Source organism: Armigeres subalbatus, chromosome 1, assembly GCF_024139115.2.
Source record: "Armigeres subalbatus isolate Guangzhou_Male chromosome 1, GZ_Asu_2, whole genome shotgun sequence".
NCBI lineage: Eukaryota > Metazoa > Arthropoda > Insecta > Diptera > Culicidae > Armigeres > Armigeres subalbatus.
The window spans coordinates 69,761,712-69,782,690 of record NC_085139.1 but is presented as its reverse complement, the minus strand read 5'-3'; the positions used below and the strand labels follow the sequence as shown (position 1 = coordinate 69,782,690).

General features: G+C 43.1%; 2 protein-coding genes across 10 annotated transcripts in view; one reads left to right on the top strand and one right to left on the bottom strand.

Moving 5' to 3' along the window:
* LOC134226876 (multiple epidermal growth factor-like domains protein 10) overlaps positions 1 to 20,979 on the top strand; it is a 447,567-nt gene that overhangs the window by 303,141 nt on the left and 123,447 nt on the right. The window lies entirely within an intron of this gene.
* The window catches only part of LOC134226865 (probable multidrug resistance-associated protein lethal(2)03659), a 73,147-nt gene that overhangs the window by 10,551 nt on the left and 41,617 nt on the right, over positions 1 to 20,979 (bottom strand). For all 3 annotated transcript variants that reach the window (XM_062707917.1, XM_062707925.1, XM_062707935.1), the window contains exons 7-8: positions 9,381 to 9,665; positions 7,129 to 7,604 (exon numbers count right to left, since the gene is read on the bottom strand). In XM_062707917.1, the coding sequence (XP_062563901.1) occupies positions 7,129 to 7,604; positions 9,381 to 9,665 (761 nt within the window). The remainder of the gene's footprint in view (positions 1 to 7,128; positions 7,605 to 9,380; positions 9,666 to 20,979) is intronic.

The following is a 20,979-nucleotide window of genomic DNA, read 5'->3' as shown; positions in this document are numbered from 1 at the left end:
GCTTCCGAACCGAAGCGATGCAAGATTTTAGTTCAGAAGCATATTCTTACCATTCAGCATTTCATTCTAATCAGGTAGATTCAGGGTTGGATAAGTAGCATACCGTGAGAGACGTTTTTCGGAAGCTTTGAGATAATGGACCTATGATAAATTTATCTTAAAAAGCCCTAATTGCGAATGATTTATTTCATCTTGTTTTACACAGCTGTGCAAAATATGGTCCCCAACATAAAATAAGCGAGAACAAAGCGTTTTATCAAATCCCCTCGGTGGGGTTCGCCTATCCGAATCAGTTTTTACCCAACTTGTATACAAGTGCGAGAAACTTGTCTGCCTCTTTTATCGTTGTTCTATTGAGAGCGATAAACTGATTACATTGAAAATGTTTGAGTCATTCGACGTTTCGTACTTTCGATCTTTTGTCTCATACACTGTGCCATCCCACAGTGGCGGGCCCTCATACAAATCCCGGACAAAACCTGAGATTGCGTTCAAAACTTCACCACAGAGTAATTTTGAACCATTGAACTCATTTTAAGGGTCAAATGGTTATCCGACATACTTTATGTTATCCAAGGGCTTCCGTAAGCCCAAACCCTAGGATCTAGAACAAAGACAGCGTCCTCATTATAACATTGCACCAGTAAATTTCCCGCTTTGGTGCAGCTATGCACAATTCACCACACTAACCACCGGAAAGTAGACAAAAAATATATTTTAATACATAATACCAGATCTTATCGAATCTTTCCCAAAAAAGATTAGGCAAATTTCGTTTTCCCATACATATTTGTTCGGGAGACACTTTACGGAATGAACTTCAACAAGACACCAAAAATTATATTTACAAGCTACAATCAAGCAATCAATCAAAATTTGGAACTAGCTTATTCAATATATATGTTAAATTAAAAAAATATGGGCTTCACGAAAATCACGAACAAAATTTTTAGGGTTTTGTCCGGCTTTCCGCCGCTGTGCATCCCTTCAAATGCTGTGCTGTTTGAGATGGGCAGGATTCAGAAGTCTTTGTTTTATTAATCACTTTGCACATGATATACAATATATGGTTTTAGAATAAAAATTAACAAAACTTTATCGACAAGTTTTTATTGAAACTGTAATACATCTCCATTACGCATGTTTGTCCAAGGTACCCCCTAGGAACAGCGAAAATACCCCTAGTATATGTACCCCATGCACAATGGTCACATTCGTCAAATTTCACGACATAAATCGATAACTCGAAAATCATCAGCGCTAGAGTTTTGACGACTTCGGAAGAAAATATCTACAAGAGAGATCTATTTCTGGTGTAGGTTGTCATTAGGGTGGCCCTTCGGTGAACATTTTTTGGAAATGTATTTTTTTATCCTTTTGAGTTAGGAGTTCACATAATTCTACAAAGTTGTAGAGAATTTAATTCTAAGCATTTTTGCTTAATGAACATTTATTTTATCTCATATAGGTGATGTTTTATGACAAAATTGCTAAATTTAGATAGGGTGGTCCCGAAAATTACAGTTTTTAGCTTCCACTTTCATCAATTCAGAATATTTCCAAAAACTTTCTTAAGATCGCTTTACGGTCTTTGGATGGCTCATCTTTTGGTTACATAAGATGGCTGATAGCTTCATTTTCAAGCATATTATAAGCGTTTTTTCATGAAAAAGTGATATTTTTCTGAGCATTCTAATGCAGCTAGTAGCAAATATTAGCAAAAATTTCAATCGTAATCTGAAAGCATATATGCAGGCCCATCAAATCCATGGTATTTCATTTGTCCATGTTTGTTCACTTTTGTTTGAAGATAGTCTTATTTTTGTACGAAACAGCGGGCTTGGTAGTCACATGGCTACTGCTTCTGCCTCATACGCAGGAGGTCGTGGGTTCAATCCCAGGTCCGTTCCATTCTCCTACTTTGTATCTTTCTCTTTATTTCTCATGTTCTAGCAATCGCTAGAACTGGAAATGGACTTTCATACCGTTTCCATCACTATTCCTATACCTTCAACTTGAGTATTCTAACAGTAATCTGCTAGAATTGGAAATAAACTATAGAGCTCGTTTCCTACATCCAATTAGAAATTCCATCAGTTACCTTCTCCTATCTATCACATTGGCAGCTCGTTAACCAAGACGGACCTCTGCCTCTCCAACCTAACCCAGAAATTCCAACAAATTCCGCATGAACTCGTGGCAAGTGCAGAGGTATATTCGGCTTGCAGTGGGCGAGTGATTGCATCATCATTTCCTCCCCTTCCCTACATTGACTTGCATTCTGACGTGGCAGGCGCCAGTATGACCTAACAAATGAGATCACCAGTACTTGTACATTGAAGATGAGTGCTAGTCCCAAGCAAACATCTGTTGGTTCCCTGTGCAAGAACAGCTGATCTGGTCATAATGGAGTAGCAACTACGAGCAGTCAATCAAGCTCAAGCTCATGCTCAAGCTTTTTTTATTCCTGTTTTTATGGCACATTTTTTTTTTTTTTTTGAAAAAATATCATTTTGTTGTATATTTTGGGTTTGTTAATTGCTAATATTGATTTTTATATGGAAATCTTGAATTTTTAAATGTATAAATTTGATTTCTTTATGCAATTTTTTTTCAATAATTGCAATTTTTCTATTAAAAAGTGCAAATATCTTTACAGTTTTTTTTGTTAAATTTATGCTTGTAAGAAAATTGGATAGTTTAGGAGATTAAATATTTGGTTATGGCTTCCACTCTGGTTTTTTCATGTGTAATTTTCTAATTGTTTCAAAATGTAGTTTCCCAACAAAATTTAATTCTTGAGGAAAATGATATTTCGCAGTTATTTTTATTGACCACTCAGAGCATGATTTTACAATGGAAATGACCATCACCTCACTCAATTCTAAACTGCTGTAAACTAGAATAATGTTTAATTATTTTTTCTTTGAAGGATGAGTGCTAGTAATGGTCCCCGTGCGTATGATGGACCCCCTGAACAAAAACCGAATGTTAACGCTGTTATCAACGATTTCCTGCAAACTTCCATTGGATAAAGTTGCCTCACATATCTGGATAGTAGTTTCATGCAATTGTTTTAGATTGTGAAGTTAAAGTTAAGTCATGTTAACTAATTTGTAAATGTAAATACGCAAGAGGGTCCATTACTAGCACACAAGGCAATAGGCAACAGGAAAATGTGAAAATGGAACATGTAAATGAAATGGGGTGACCATAATACGTTTATAAACAAACTCGATGATGCGTATTATGGACCCGGAGGTGGCCATAATTAGCAATATGGCTACATTATTCTAAAATACTTATTTTACCAGTAAATATGATTGTTTTAGCATGTTTTATGTACGAAACGCGTTGCTGATACCTGTTACTTGTCAGCTGTTGCTGCTTAATGGCAGTTTTTCATGAGTCAGGCTCTAGCGAAGCGATTTAAGTAAATTTCCGTCGTTAAGGGGTCCATTACTAGCACTCACTCCCTAATTAATAAAATTATTCCTTTTTCAACTTTAGAATTGGTCAGTACCATAAATGTTATTCTACCTTAAAAACCCCAGAATATTCCACCTAGCGGTGATGGTGCCTTTCTCGTGTATCATAAAACAAGAAAACACATAAGAGTAACAAGAAAAGCATATAAAAGAGGTCAACATTGCATTTTAGGGAGATAGATTTAGTTGCTTCCATCAATTCACGTTCATTTGAATAAATTGCAGGAGATTTTAGAGTCTTTTCCCACAACACGACCCGACCACGTGGCCACCAATACCGTACGGTGAAGAAGAAGAAACAAACGCTGAGTACCAACAAGTGTCCAATGAGGAGCTTGCAGAAGCGGCCTGCAGGCGAAGAAAGCCCCCGGTCCGGATGGAATACCGAACGTGGCGCTGAAAGCTGCGCTAGTGGCATGTCCGGATATGTTCAGAACAGTGCTGCAAAAGTGCCTGGACGAAGGCAACTTCCCAGAAATGTGGAAGATTCAGAAGCTAGTGTTGCTGCCGAAGCCAGGAAAGCCTCCGGGTAATCCGGCTTCGAACATACCTCTGTTGGACACACTCGGGAAGCTCCAGGAGAGCATTATCCTGAATAGGCTTGCGAAATGTACGGAGGGCGAGCGTGGACTGTCGAAGATGCAGTTTGGGTTCCGCAAAGGAGTATCGACGGACATGCTATTCGGTGCTATTCGGACAGTACTCGAGAGCGCTGAGAAGGCGTCCAAACAGAAGCGAAGAGGAGATCGATATTGCGCAGTGGTAACAATAGACGTAAAAATGCGTTCAATAGTGCCAGCTTCGAAGCCATCGCATCAGCGCTGCATAGAACGCGGGTCCCTGGTTACCTGTGCCATATCCTGAAGAACTACTTTCAGTGCAGAGTGTTGGTGTACGACACTAACGAAGGGCGTAAGTCGATGCGGGTTACAGCGGGCGTTCCTCAAGGCTCCATTCTCGGTCCAACTCTTTGGAACGGGATGTACGATGGAGTCCTGAGTATGCGGTTGCCTAGAAAAGTTAAAATCGTGGGCTTTGCGGACGACGTGTCACTAACGGTGATGGGCGAGACACTTGAAGAAGTAGAGGTGTTGGCGACGGAGGCGATAGCAATGATCGAGAGCTGGATGAACGGAGTGAAGCTGCAAATAGCTCACCATAAGACGGAGGTACTATTAGTCAGCAACTGTAAGGCGATTCAGCGGATGGAGATTGCATCGAAGCGATCACTGAAACATCTGGGAGTGATGATCGATGACCGGCTAAATTTCAATAGCCACGTCGATTACGTCTGCGAAAAGTCGGCGAAGGCTATGAGCGCAATAGCAAGGATCATGCCAAACGTTGGCGGTCCAAGAAGTAGCACCAGGCGTCTACCAGCTAGTGTCTCGTCATCGATACTGCGGTATGGAGTCCCTGCTTGGGGCAATGTGCTGGAAACCAAGCGGAACCGTAGAAGGATACAAAGTGCTTTCCGGCTGATGGCCATACGAGTCGCGAGCGCCTACAGAACTATATCGTCGGAGGCAGTATGCGTTATCGCCGGGATGGTCCCTATCTGCATCAGCCTAGCGGAAGATATTGAGCGCTATCACCGGAAAGACACGAGAAACGTGAGAAAGATGGAGAAAATCCGTTCAATGGAGAGGTGGCAGCATAAATGGGACAGTACGGACAATGGAAGGTGGGCCCACCGACTCATTCCAAACCTGTCAACGTGGATGAACAGGAAACATGGCGAAGTAAACTGTCACCTGACACTGTTCCTGTCAGGCCACGGCTGCTTCAGGAAGTATTTACATCGGTTTGGGCATGCTGCTTCGTCATTTTGCCCGGAGTGTGAGAACATCGAGGAGACGGTGGAGCACGTGATCTTCGAATGCCCCAGGTTTGAGGCAGTTCGAAAGGAGATACACGGTTTAAACCAAGAGAACGTGATAGAAAAAATGTGCCGAGAGGAAAGAATGTGGAATGCAGTCGACAGGGTAGCTACACGGATTTTATTCGAGTTGCAGAAGAAATGGCGTAACGACCAAAGAGCATCGGTATCGGGAGAACTTCCTTCGTCAGGGAACTCACCGTCGGCGTAGGCTAGATCCGCCGCCAGGGACTAGACCGAGTAGTTCGCGATGAAATACAACCAGTTACGTGTCTTCAGGGCACCAGTGAACAGGACGCCCTGCTCCCCCTGCTGTTGTACGATAAAGGCAAAAATCGATTTTGATTTTTTTTTTCAAGGGAAAAATGGGGAAAAACAATGTTTTTTGAATAACTCCGGAACGCAATGGTCAATTGGGCCAATTTTCAATAGCAAAAAATTAAGAAGGATTCCGCATCGGATGCAACTTGTTGCAAGCAAATCGGGTAAGGATAAGTACAAAAAATTATGTCTCACATTTTTTTGTACACACGCACACACACATACATACATACATACACACATACAAACATCACCTCAATTCGTCGAGCTGAGACGATTGGTACATAACACTATGGGTCTCCGAGCCTTCTATCAAAAGTTCGCTTTTAGAGTGATCCTAAAGCCTTTACGTTCATACTATACGCGAAAGACAAAAGTCGGGAAAAATACCTTATTTCTCTTTTTGGTATATAGTACGTACCTACACTAAACGGACGCTGGTGTACAATATTAGACAAAACATATCCAACATATGTAACTAAAATGAAAATCTCTACAAACATTTATTCTCCGGAATCTGAAAAGAATTATCTTCGCCAGACTCCGGATCACGTGGCTGAATGTTTCTGCAATATAAAACTATTGTTGTGAAATTATAAATTTGTGGCTTTTTTTTTTTATCTTTATTAAAGAGATTTTCAGCCCTAGGCTGGCTCATCTCTTGATTTGTGGCTTTGATTTTCTAAACTTCACGAATAAACAAAGAAAACCGCAAAGTTGCATTTGTTTTGTCCAACGCAAAATTACGCTTGTCAACAAAAACATGTCCGTGAGCTGTAATTTTTATCAAATACGATCAAACGATAAAAGAGAGGCAAAAACTGTACCGAATCATAACAAGCCATGATAACAAATTTATCAAACTTGTATACAAGTGCGAAAAAATAGAATCGGATTGGCAGCCCCCACAGAAAAATGATGATTCTCGCTTTGTTTTCGCTCCTTTCGCGTTGGTTACTGCACAGCTGTGTAGAACAAGTTGAAATGCATCAGAGCCAGTGCTCCCCGCATTTGGAGCTTTCTAAAAGAAATTTATCATGGAGTATAACATCCCGAATCAATTATCTATCATGACAGCTTGCGAAAAAAGTTTCTCGCGGTATACTACATATCGTATATGTATACAGAGATGATAAGTGAGAGACTTGCTCTTTCTCTTTAGGATTCAATCCCTGGTGCACATGATACTAAACACGTAAACCGGCGCCTGGTGAAAATGATTCTATTTAGATTTTTTTAAATGAATGTTTTGTATAGAATTTCATGTTTGTACGATATTAGTTGCATATGTTTCTTCCAATACTGTACATAATATACTATCGAGAATCGAGGTAAGTATGCATGTAAGCTCAAATTGGATTCCTCTATTCAAATTAAATCACCTAAAATATCCTAATTGGTACCTAATCTGATCAATTTCCCAATTGCCCCTGCACTTACCACTGCGAGATAAAGTAATCGATACCGCTCATGGTACCCTGTGCCAGCAGGAACAAGACCGCAACCATCACCAACAGCAACCCACTCTGGACGGCTTTGAAGTAGCTCTTGTACACGGAAAAGCCAATCGTGCCGGCAATTTGAGACTCTCTATTGACACCACCGGCATCGCCGTTATTGGCGGCACCGGTCGCTATGCCAGCAGCCTTCGGTGGTCGGTGTATTCCACCGGATCCAGCCGACGAAGTTTGACGCCTCTTCTTCCGGCTGTACCCGAGCGGGGCGCCATCGTCATCGAGTCCATCATCGAAGCCATCGAACACCATGCTGCAGGACGAAAAGGGCGACGGCTGGTACAGGGATTGGTGCGAGTGGGCCATCCGATGGGCCGGCGGCATGACGATAGGACTGGTGGCCGAATTCCTGCGGTACCTTGCCATGGCGGCAGCACCGTTAGCAGCGGATGAGATTGGATTCTACAGAAAAAGGAAAAAAAAAGTTTTATGGCGGGATTAGCGTTAATTATCGAACTAATCATACATCAGGGTACCAGGGAAGAATATAAACATGAAGCATAACCGCAGTTTAATAGACCTAGTGCCTTTCTCATTTAGAAATTAGCTACAAAATCGAAAGACCGAACAGATTAAAATATTGCATTACACGGTGAAAGCTTGTACAAAAAATAAGCCATAGGCAAAACAAAAAATAACATAGACATCGTTTTTGAAATAACAATCTATTTGAAATGATCATAAAAACATGTTAACCGCCCCCTTCTACGAAAGTTGTACAGTGTAACATAGTGCAATATCCGGTAAAAAACCTGTCCGCATTTTTTTATCGCTCAGATCCATCTACACGAAACAATGCGTGAACCAACAACATGTTCCTGTCCGAGAGAACACCATAATCGACTAACCGATTTCCTGATACGATGTGGCACGAGTGAGTGTCGCTTTCTATTTGAAGTATTAAAATGTTACACATGCGATATCCGGATATCGATGTTCGCTATCACATTTTTACCCCGTTTTCACACAATGAGTGTCGCTCTTTATCTGCATACGATGGCCAATGTTGGAAAAGCCTTGAGGATCTATTTCTGTCCTATAATCATAAAATGTTCACGACGAATATCGATCGATTGTTGCATACATTTGGAATGAAATAAAACCATCACTCTTTTTAACCTTAGAATAAAATATGTAAATTTTCACATCGAAGAACTGGAGCTTGTGATAAAATATCCTTCTTGCTCATGTCATTATTGTGCTCTAACCGGATTTTGGTCTGCGTTTCAGCTTGCACAACAAGTGTGCCAGAAATGTCGTGTTGAAATTTATTTTTTAACTAACTGTCTTTTCCACGTGCTCCTTGCGAACGTGAATTGCCTTGTAACTAATAAGCCAACTAAAACAAATCTTATAACATTCTTTCGTAGAATCAATTAAAACTGCTTTTTGAGCATTAATTGCCAAACTATAGTACAGCTCTTGGCTATCTTAGTTTTAGAAAGCATTGAACGATTAGCGTTTTACTTTGCCCGACGTTTTAACTATTGGGCATTCGACATCAGACAAAGTAAATCGCTAATGGTTTAATGGTTTTATAAGACTGAGATAGCCGAAATCTCTACGTAAAAACTATTTCCAGCCGTCTCCAACAGGACAGATCTTAGAAGTAGTTAAAATACCCAATTTTTTAGTAGACAGATTAATCTAAATTGATAGTTTCATATTTATGTTGTTACACACCTTAAAATTAAATGCATTTTTCTGTTTCTCTTTGCAGGTAAGCCTTCTGTTGATACCATTTCCTAACAGTAAGTCCCCATGTATGTTATTCATCTATAATTATTCACACGGAACCATACACCATGTCTCTCACATACCGTGGCTGATGCACCAAGACTATGTGCATAAACTGTCGTTCATAAACATTGAAATTGTTTGTAATCACGCAAAATGTTACACACCATCCATTCGACCGAGCTTGAAATGAAATTCCTGTTATTTTAATAACAAATAATTAGACTTCTATTTCAGTCCCAACAGAATACCCCTTCTCATTGAAAGATTCCGTATCAGTATTTAAACTGATTAGAGGAATCCCAAACAAATTGAATTCCGAACAGATTAAAACATTTATCTAATAGCCGATAACACCAGATATTTATCTTCTCCGTGTTCCACTGGTTATAATGCCTGAACAAAACTATAAAAAAGCTTTCAACACCATCTCCCACTTACCTCGCCTTCGGTGCCTGCCGTTTTCATTCCCGTTACCGTCGGTCTCACTCCATCGGTCCCACCATTGTTGTCCAGGATGTCTTCCACCGGTGGCAGTTGGTTCTTCTCGTGCTGCTCTTGGGCTTCCTGCTCGTGAGCCAGTGCAGTCAGTATGGGATACGTATTGGACTGTTCCAGAGTGCGATAGGCGCCCTGGGCCAGTGCCACGCCCCCCTCCATCAGCACAACATGTCCGACGTCCTTCAGATACTGGAGCTGGTGCGTTACCAACACGCAAACTTTGTCCTTTGTCGGGGTGAAAGCGAGAAAGAGAAAACACTCCGCTAAATGAACATGGAACGCATGCATTGCACAGTGGGAAAATCTGTTTGAAACGAATCATTGAAGGATATACAAAACATATAATTAAAAACAGTCAAGGATTTATAATTATTGAAATTCCAATAAATCTTACAATAACGTCGTTATTACTCGACTGACTTGAACGCCTTCTATGCATTAGATTTTTAAAACTTTACCTTATTTAAATAAATTACGAAAATCTTTATGAGAAATAAATAAAATTGAATGATTATGGAGACGCATGGTATATAAATGCATATTCCAGAAGTAAAGTGCATCTCAATTTTCATTTTCAATGCATATTCCAGCAACTAATAAGGATTCTCTCTGGACTTTTTTTACGGCTGCTCGGGGCATAGCCATATTATGCTTCCCACGTGAAAACATCTGTAACACCTATCAATAATAGTCCCCTGCAAGCTATTTGTCATAAGCTTACAAAAAAAACCAAAACAAGAGGAATGTAAACAGAAATAAGCTTTTCATAGAAAAAAATAGGGCTCCGTGTCGTCTTCTTCTTCATCTGATTGGCATTACATTCCCCGCTGGTATATTGTCGCATCGCTGCTTGATGCTCATTAAGCACTTCCACAGTTATTAACAGCGAAGTTTCTTAGCCAAGTTATCATTTTTGCATTCGTATTATAAATTGACACGATGATAATTTTATACCCAGGGACGTCGAGAAAATTTTCAACCGGAAAATTTCCTAGACCGAATCGGGAATCGGATCCAGCCACCTTCAGCATGATCTTGCTTTGAAGGGCCAAGGATCCTTTTTTTTTTTCAAAATATCTACCTGACATTATTTTTATAGAATTGTGGGATTTTCTTCTTCAGGCATTAAGAGAATTAATCTTATGACGCCATCGGGATTTTCTACAAGCATTCCTTTGATATTTCGGTCAAAAATATTTTCAATTTTATTTTGTTGAGATTCGGAAATTTGTTTCCAGGAAAACTTCTGGAGGAACCTTGAGGATCATCTGGAAGAATTCCTGGAGGAATACCTAGAGGAACATTCGAAGTAACTTCCGGAGGAATTCCTGGAGGAAGTTCCGGATGAATTCCTGGAGGAAATTCCGGAGAAATTCCTGAAGGAAGTTCCAGAGGAATTCCTAGAGGAAATTTCAAAGGAATTCCTGGAGGAAGTTCCAAATGAATTCCTGGAGGAAGTTCCAAATGAATTCCTGGAGGAAGTTCTAGAGAAATTCCTGGAGGAAGCTCCAGAGGAATTCCTGGAGGAAGCTCCGGAGGAATTCCTGAAGGAAGTTCCGGAAGAATGCCTAGAGGAAGTTCTGGAGGAATTCCTGGAGGAAGTTCCTGTAGGAACCTCCGAAGGAGTTCCTGTAGGAACCTTCCGAAGGAGTTCCTAGATGAACCTCCGAAGGAGTTCCTGGATGAACCTCCGAAGGAGTTCCTGGAGGAACCTCCGAAGGAGTTCCTGGAGGAACCACCGAAGGAGTTCCTGGAGGAACCACCGAAGGAGTTCCTGGAGGAACCACCGAAGGAGTTCCTGGAGGAACCACCGAAGGAGTTCCTGGAGGAACCACCGAAGGAGTTCCTGGAGGAACCACCGAAGGAGTTCCTGGAGGAACCACCGAAGGAGTTCCTTGAGGAACCTCCGAAAGAGTTCCTTGAGGAACCTCCGAAGGAGTTCCTGGAGGAACCTCCGAAGGAGTTCCTGGAGGAACCTCCGAAGGAGTTCCTGGAGGAACCTCCGAAGGAGTTCCTGGAGGAACCTCCGAAGGAGTTCCTGGAAGAACCTCCGAAGGAGTTCCTGGAAGAACCTCCGAAGGAGTTCCTGGAGGAACCTCCGAAGGAGTTCCTGGAGGAACCTCCGAAGGAGTTCCTGGAGGAACCTCCGAAGGAGTTCCTGGAGGAACCTCCGAAGGAGTTCCTGGAGGAACCTCCGAAGGAGTTCCTGGAGGAACCTCCGAAGGAGTTCCTGGTGAAACTTTGGGAGGAATTCCTGGTGGAACTTCCGGAGGAATTCCATATTTCTGGACCGACAGTCTTTGGCTTTCCGTCGAATCTTGACTCCAGCGAAGTTCTTCCTGAATGAATGATCCTGTTATGCTTTTTCTTCAAATGTTGCACCCCTGCCGACGAAGACTCTTTCTGTATCATCATCGCGTCATGCTTCATGTTTAGCACTCAGAAGTCGCCGACATCCGTCTGAAATGTGCTCCAGTGTGATATCGTTCCACGCATCAATCCGGCTAAGCAACCTCGTACCGATTTCCGCATCACTTTCCGCATTCAGCTCACAGACAGATATGAGATACCTGAATTGATCCTCTGAAAGCTTTCCTCAACTCGAACTCGACACAGCGTTTGTTCACCAGGCGAACGTTTTGTAATTCTCGGCGGCTTGCTACCACGTGCTTACCACGAACCCGGGCAGGCCGAAAAAGCTTTTCTGTGCTTATTCATCCAGCAAAGTCCGGCTACGTTCCAATCTAACTCGTACTGGGATGCGCGGATGTTACTCGCTAGCAAATCGAGAATTTTCTCCGGATTTGGCGGCACATCAATACCAACAAGGCCATCCGTTTTCTCCGAATTTGAATTGCAGCTAAAACTGTTTCTGCATCTGCTGGAAAAAGTGCATCATGCTCGGTTCGATCAAAGAACCGTTTGCACTGGCTGCAATGTCCAGAAAAGTAAAAGATTCCTGAAAGCGGAGGTAATTGACAGTCACGCTAGCCTGCAGCTCGATATTGCGTCGGATATTAACCCTTATGCGGCCGACGGGGTACCCGTGTTCCTTTTTCAAATTCAAGTGGTGGATTGAAGCTAGCTGAAACAATTGAAGCTAGTTTGGAAACATTAATTTCATTTATTTCGCATTTCTATCCGAATGCGCGAAACCTGGCCTTAGCCCCAGCTATACTGCCCATGATCGCATATTTGCAACAATCGAATTTTTGTTCATTTTGTAAAAAGCCTGTGAAACGTTCAGAAAGCTCAATTTACTGTCTGCATCTAATCCCAAAACAGTAAAATAGGCTTCAATATCTTGCTTGTCTGTGGTAAGCTGGAAAGGATTGAGTTTGTGTGAAGGATTGACAAACGATTTAAAAAATCAACTTAAGTTCAAATATTACAAACATGCGATCATGGGCAGTATAAGGTTCTGCACGACTTCAGAATCGACAGTTTTTGCATATTAACCCATGCTTTCTTAATTTCTTCTACATTCTTCACCACTATGAGTCATTTTAGAAGGTACTCCTTCATAATGGCCCAGTATTTTTCTATTGGACGCAATCCCGGAGTGTTCGAGAGGTTCAAATCTTTGCGCTGCGTTGTAACGAAGTATTTCGTAGATTGCATACTGATAGCTGTCATGTATGTTCTTTAACTTTCTTACTCCATCTGCTTATGAATAACTATTTGGGAATTAATAGCAACCCAATTGTAGGTCCAAAATGATAAAGCATAAAAGCTACCATTGCCGGCCACGCCCATTTTCTCCGTTACTAGGGAAGGGATGGAAATGATGATATGACATCTACTTAACGAGAGGCCAGCGACTCACAGACGCTCTCATAAATGCCAAAGAGTTGGATGATTGGTAGGGAATATAGTTTAGGAATATCATCATAAGCAAATGATATAATGTTTGAATAGACGTTGGGAGTGAACAAGCTAAGAAATGTTACTCCATTGGTGATATTCTTGGGGTGGGACTAAGCTATTAAACTTGTCCTGGCTAATTAGCCTAGGTTTAAGCGCCATTGCTCGCTCTGGGAAACGAGAAAAAAAAGTTAAATATATTAAATGCCCCTTCCCATATTTATTTCCATTTTATTTGACTTCACGATTTTCATTTCTTTTCATTCGCTCTAGGGGTGTAACGGGCTTGATTGTCATATGGCTACTGCTTCTGCCTCATACACAGGAGGTCGTGGGTTCAATCCCAGGTCCGTTCCATTCTCCTATTTTGTATCTTTCTATATATTTCTCATGTTCTAGCAATCGCTAGAACTGGAAATGGACTTCCATACCGTTTCCATTACTATCCTTTACCTCTAACTTGACTATTCTAGCAGTAGTTGCTGGAATTGGAAATGAGCTAAAAAGCTCGTTTCCTACATCCAATTAGAAATTCCATCAGTTGCTTTCTCCTATCCTATCACATTGGCAGCTCGTTAACCAAGGCGGACCTATGCCTCTCGAACCTAACCCAAAAGTTCCAATAAAATTCCGTATAAACTCGTGGCAAGTGCAGAGGTATATTTGGCTTGCAGTGGGCGAGTGATTGCATCATCATTTCCTCCCTCTTCCCTACATTGACTTGTATTCTGACGTGGCAGGCGCCAGTATGACCTAACAAATGAGATCACCAGTACTTGTGCATTGATGGTGTGTGCTAGTCCCAAGCAAAACATCTGTTGGTTCTCTGTGAAAGAACAGCTGATCTGGTCATAATGAAGTAGCAACTACGGTGGTGATCTCAGAAACGTAAATCTTCGAAAAACTTTTCCGGACCTTATTCGACTCCACACACCAGCGAAATTGAACAAATCCCGTAGAAAAAGCCATTTATCCCTAGGGGAAATTTTGTTTACTACTTCGATCTCTGTTCAGGAGGTTCAAATCTTTCCGCACGAATTCGATATTAGGGTAAACTGCCGAAAATGTATTCAAAAATGCCAAAGGGTCGTTTTGCCCCGGGGGTGCATATTACCCCAGTTTCCCTATTTACTTTATACCACTTCAGCACTTCCTTCGCGTAGTGGCATGATGCGAAATCCGGCCAGCAGATCGTCGGACCGTTGTGAACCTTTAGGAAAGGAGAAGCCGCTTTTGGAGACACTCTATCAAATACACCTATTTCTTGATGGTGATTACAGTAACGAAAGCATTCCCTGTTCTTCGTTAGAAGCGAGCAGTTCGTTTTTTTTTTGCTCTCATCTCGCGTGAAGTTTTCCTAGCGTTTTTCTTCAGTAGAAGTTTTTACACTAGGTTTTTTAAACGCGTTTTGTGCCCTGTGACTGGGAAGCAGCACACCCTGGCCGAGACCTCCGGTGTGTCTGTTAAAGGCACTTCCGGCTACGACAACCTGCCGGATCGCAAGTCGCAACTTCCAAAAGCTGCATCACCATCAGCAGCAGAAAGTGCGGCAATTGTTTTGCTACAGAAGCCCCCGTCCCCATCGTAGCAGCCAGTACGACGACAAAGCCTGCCTGCAGAGGAGTCGCCATCGACACCGACAAGGCTGTTATTGTCGGTAAATATCTCGCCTCTTGTTTTCGGTCTCTCGCATCTTGTGAATTGGTAGTTGAATTGGCAAGTGGAACTGTGAACTGGTAGTGAATTGGCAAGTGGAACTGTGCCAAAGTTCATCAGATAAAAGTTATTTTTTTACCGTCCTTTTTTTATCGTTATATTTTTTTTTCGTTATTATTTTTTTTTTCACTATATTTTTTTTTTCTTCATATTTTTTTTTCGTATATATTTTTTTTTTCGTTATATTTTTTTTTCGTTATATTTTTTTTTTCGTTATATTTTTTTTTTATCTTTTATTCATTATCCCGCTAACTTTTTTATTTTTATTTTTTTTTTCCGCCACTTTCTTATTTTTTTCCTCTTTTTGGAATAACCGCAATATTCTGCGTGCTCTTTGTTTCGATATTGGAATCATTTTATTTTTCGCTGCGGTGAATGACTCCGCAATGGCAACTGATGACAAAGGCGGGGGTGATTCGCAATTCGAAATTTCGGACGATGATTACATTCCATCCCCGGAATATGAGCAATTTAATGAGGGAAATTTTCCACCACAAAGCGAACATAGCATCGAAACCGGCTCAACTCCCGCTGAAACTGTTTTGCACAAACCGGTCAACAACTCTAATTCTCCTGGGCCTTTTAACCTGCCTTCGCCTGATCCTAAGGATACTAACCAGGCAAGTGGATCAACACCCCCGGTGACCCCCCGCCTAAAAGCGTACCCGCCCGGATCTAAGGGCCCATTTCTGGTTTTCTTTCGGCCCAAAGGTAAACCGCTAAACAAATTGCGAATCGAAAAAGATCTGGCAAAATCGTTTCAGGGCATTATTGAAGTGAATGCCCCAAGCCGTAATAAGTTACGAGTCACTGTAAGTGATCGTGAACAGGCCAACAGAATTGCTGCCTTCGAGCTCTTTCGATTGGAATATCACGTATACATCGCAAGCAGTGAAGTCGAGATTGCAGGAGTGGTCACCGAGCCGTTTCTAACATGTGCTGACATCAAGACTGGTACTGGGGGTTTAAAATCGAGCGGTCCCAACAGTTCAGATTCTTGATGTCAGACAAATGAATTACGTGTCAGAAGATGGCACCAAAAAACCGTCTGATTCGTATCGTGTGACCTTTTCTGGGTCTGCCCTTCCTGACCACCTTGTTCTAGGGAAACTTCGATTACCAGTGCGCCTCTATATACCGACCGTAATGCACTGTAAAAAGTGCCAGCATATTGGTCACACAGAGACCTACTGCTGCAATAAACCACGGTGTAGCAAATGCGGTGAGCAGCATGCCGAGGGTCTCTGCAGTAAACAGCCGAAGTGTACCTGCTGTGGCGAAGCTCCGCATGAACTCACTGCGTGTGCTCGGTATATAGAGAGGGAGAAACATCAAATCCGCTCAATAAAACAGCGGTCAAGGCGATCCTATGCAGAAATGCTGAAGACGCTTGCTCCAGCCGCTGTTCCATCGACCCGTTCTATCGCCAGCTCAAATGTCTTCTCTTCCCTGCCCTTAGATGATCAAGGCTCAGACTCTGGGGACGGTGAAGAATATACTGTCATCGAAACAGGGACAAAAAGAAAGCGAGCAAGGTACAGGCCAAAACGCCAGCACGCTTTTCAAGATGTTCCTGTCGTTGAACAGAGTACTCGACCCTCCCCTGGAAAATTAGCAAGTGGTGGGAAACCCCAAAAAGTTTCTCCTATGGGGTTCAAGTTTGCGGCTGGCAATTTCCCGCCACTTCCGGGAACATCTAAAACCCCAGCTGTTCCAGTTTTTGCCCAGAAAGCTTACATCAGCAACAAAATCATCAGGCGGTTCAACATAACCATGTTGAGGTACCCGATAAAATGACTCTTTCTGGGATTGTGGATTTCATCTTCAATACTCTAGAAATCTCTCCCGCAGTGAGAAACATTATCAACATGATAATCTCACTGGTGAAACCCTTATTGAAGCAATTCATTTCAAAATGGCCTGTTCTTGATTCAATCTTATCCCTCGATGACTAATTTAACCAACGAGGTCGGGGATAAGTTCGTAGTCCTGCAGTGGAACTGTAGGAGTATTTTTAAAAACCTGGACCCGTTTAAGTTTTTAGTTCACAGCTCATGCTGTGACGCATTTGCTCTTAGTGAAACATGGCTTTCTCCAGACAAAGTTCTCTCTTTCCACGATTTCAACATTATTCGCCTAGATCGAGGAGATGGATATGGAGGGGTGCTCTTGGGGATCAATAAGCTCCAATCCTTTTACAGAATAGATTTTCCCTCGATGACAGGCACTGAGGTAGTCGCATGTCATGACACCATACGAGGGAACAGCCTCAGAATAGCTTCTGTGTATATACCGCCGAATGCTTCTATGCGACGCAGAGATCTTAACGAAATCTGCTCCGCTATGCATGAGCCACGGTTGATTCTAGGAGACTTTAACTCACACGGTACGGCCTGGGGGGAACTTACCGATGACAACCGTTCTTCGTTGATTTACGACATGTGCGACTACTTCAATATGACATATTTAAATAACGGAGAAGCAACACGTGTGGCACCTTCAGGACTCGAAAGTAGAATTGACCTCTCAATCTGTTCGATTTCACTAACATTGGATTGTACGTGGAAAGTAATTCAAGATCCCCATGGTAGTGATCACTTGCCTATCGAAATCTCAATCACCAATGGATCGTATCAGTCTCGCCAGATTGACGTTGCGTAGGACCTCACGAAACACATTGACTGGGGAAGATACACCGAGGCGATCATCGTCGGTGAGCATTCGATCGATATTCTTCCTCCGCTGGAAGAATAGCAGTTTCTCTCCGGCTAATCCTAGACAGCGCAGTTCAATCACAGCGTCGATCTATACCGGGATCTCAAATACGTCGCCGTCCGCCTTCTCCTCTTTGGTGGGATGAAGAGTGTACTAAAGTCTATCGGGAAAAGTCCAACGCGTTCAAGGACTATCGAAAGCGTGGTACTCGAGATAATTACGATCGTTATGCCTCTCTTGAACGTAAGTTTAAGAGTCTTGCGAATGCTAAGAAACGCGGTTATTGGCGCCATTTTGTTGATGGTCTTTCGCGCGAAACGTCAATGAAAACACTTTGGGCCGTCGCACAGTGATGCCAAGGCGGAAAAAAGTGAAGAAAATTGAGTTGAGCGTACAGCTTCGAAAGTATTTTTATAATTTTTCATAATGTTTGAAATGTCTTTCCTCAAAATTTCACGAAGATTGGATGAAAATTGCACGGGGTGCATCATGTCGATCCAATGGTAAATCAAAGATGTTTTTTAAAATTGCTTGTAACATGTATGGCGAAGACATGATGTTGTTCAACCTGATTTTTAACTATGAGCACGCAATCGCACGCATGCCGAATCGGGCTTATTTCAAAGCTTATTTATTCAGCTTTTCGGGGATATGATTATTGTTTTGCGCAAATCTGCGCAAATAGCATTTTTCTTCAAAGCATTCATGAAATAAACATAAGCATTAACACGCTGAATACAGTGATCAGAAAATCGTGGGAACTAAATTTTCAAACAGCTGTATCTCAAGCGTCTTTCGACCGATTTTCACAATTCTTTTACGGATGTCTTACCTATCTTATCTAGTTTCTTCTGGTAAGATATGTTTCTAGGGATGCTCAATTTGTCCCTAGAGGGGCGTGAGTAAGGATGTTTTTTTATTCAAAATATAGTAAATTTCGATTTACATGACATTCTTCAGTTGGAACTTACAGGTTCAAAAAATGTTTTATAACACTATTCTAGCATCGACTATACTATGTGTCAACAAAATGTTTCTTCTGTACATCCCTAGCGAATCCAAAATGACCTCTATAGTAATGAAAGATTATATGCAAATATTGAAGATGAAAACTACGGAAACCCGCGCCAATAGAAACCCGTCATGTCCAGGTAGGTCAATAGTGGCCAGGGGAATGATATTCTACCCAGTTTTACCCAAATCAGATGTTCTAGGATCTCCAAACTGTTTAGGAGTTTGGATCAATTGGTCTACCAAGTCAACTGAGCTCGATAGCTATCTGAAATCGACTAATCATGTCCACACAAGTCCTTAGAGCCCACGCATATGATTTACAGCACAGTTATACCCATACTAGATGTTCTAGGTTCTCCAAACTGTTTTGGAGTTTGGATCAATTGGTCCACCAGGTCAACTGCGCTCGGTACAAATCCGACAGCAATAAGATGTCCATACAAATCAGTAGAGCCCATGCATACGATTTGGAACTCAGCCATTAGAAACTTCCGGAGGAATTCCAGAAAGAACTTCCGGCGGAAATCCAGAAGGAACTTCCGGAGGAAATCCAAAAGCAACTTCCGGAGGCAATTCAAAATGCATCTCCAGAAGAACTCCAGAAGGAACCTTGAGAATTCCTGGAAGTGTTTTCGGGGGAATTCTTCCAAATAATCCTCCAAGAATTCCTCCGGATATTCCTCTAGGAATTTTTCCGTATATTCCTCCAAATCTTGCTCTGGGATTCTACCTGAACTACAGGAACTCCTCCGGATATTCCTCCATGCATTCTTCTTAATTATTCTACAGAAACTCATCAGGAACTTATCAGGAATTCCTCCGAAAGTTTCTCCAGGAATTCCTCCGGGAGTTTCTCCAGGAATTCCTCCGGAAGTTCCTCCAGGAATTCCTCCAGAAATTCCTCCAGGAATTCCTCCGGAAGATCCTCCAGGAATTCCTCCGGAAGTTCCTCCAGGAATTCCTCCGGAAGTTCCTCCAGGAATTCCTCCGGAAGTTCCTCCAGGAATTCCTCCGGAAGTTCCTCCAGGAATTCCTCCGGAAGTTCCTCCAGGAATTCCTCCGGAAGTTCCTCCAGGAATTCCTCCGAAAGTTCTTCCAGGAATTCCTCCGGAAGTTCCTCCAGGAATTCCTCCGGAAGTTCCTCCAGGAATTCCTCCGGAAGTTCCTCCAGGAATTCCTCCGGAAGTTCCTCCAGGAATTCCTCCGGAAGTTCCCTCGGAAGTTCCTCCGGAAGTTCCCTCGGGAAGTTCCTCCGGAAGTTCCCTCGGGAAGTTCCTCCGGAAGTTCCCTCGGGAAGTTCCTCCGGAAGTTCCCTCGGGAAGTTCCTCCGGAAGTTCCCTCGGGAAGTTCCTCCGGAAGTTCCCTCGGAAGTTCCTCCGGAAGTTCCTCCGGAAGTTCCCCAGGAAGTTCCTCCGGAAGTTCCCCCGGAAGTTCCCCCGGAAGTTCCTCCGGAAGTTCCACCGGAAGTTCCTCCGGAAGTTCCCCCGGAAGTTCCTCCGGAAGTTCCCCCGGAAGTTCCTCCGGAAGTTCCCCCGGAAGTTCCTCCGGAAGTTCCCCCAGAAGTTCCTCCGGAAGTTCCCCCGGAAGTTCCTCCGGAAGTTCCCCCGGAAGTTCCTCCGGAAGTTCCCCCGGAAGTTCCTCCGGAAGTTCCCCCGGGAGTTCCTCCGGAAGTTCCCCCGGGAGTTTCTCCGGAAGTTCCCCCGGAAGTTCCTCCGGAAGTTCCCCCGGAAGTTCCTCCGGAAGTTCCCCCGGAAGTTCCTCCGGAAGTTCCCCCGGAAGTTCCCCCGGAAGTTCCTCCAGAAGTTCCCCCGGAAGTTCCTCCGGAAGTTCCCCCGGAAGTTCCTCCGGAAGTTCCCCCGGAAGTTCCTCCGGAAGTTCCCCCGGAAGTTCCCCCGGAAGTTCCCCCGGAAGTTCCTCCGGAAGTTCTCCCGGAAGTTCCTCCGGAAGTTCTCCCGGAAGTTCCTCCGGAAGTTCCCCCGGAAGTTCCTCCGGAAGTTCCCCCGGAAGTTCCTCCGGAAGTTCCCCCGGAAGTTCCTCCGGAAGTTCCCCCGGAAGTTCCTCCGGAAGTTCCTCCGGAAGTTCCCCCGGAAGTTCCTCCGGAAGTTCCCCCGGAAGTTCCTCCGGAAGTTCCCCCGGAAGTTCCTCCGGAAGTTCCCCCGGAAGTTCCTCCGGAAGTTCCCCCGGAAGTTCCTCCGGAAGTTCCCCCGGAAGTTCCTCCGGAAGTTCCCCC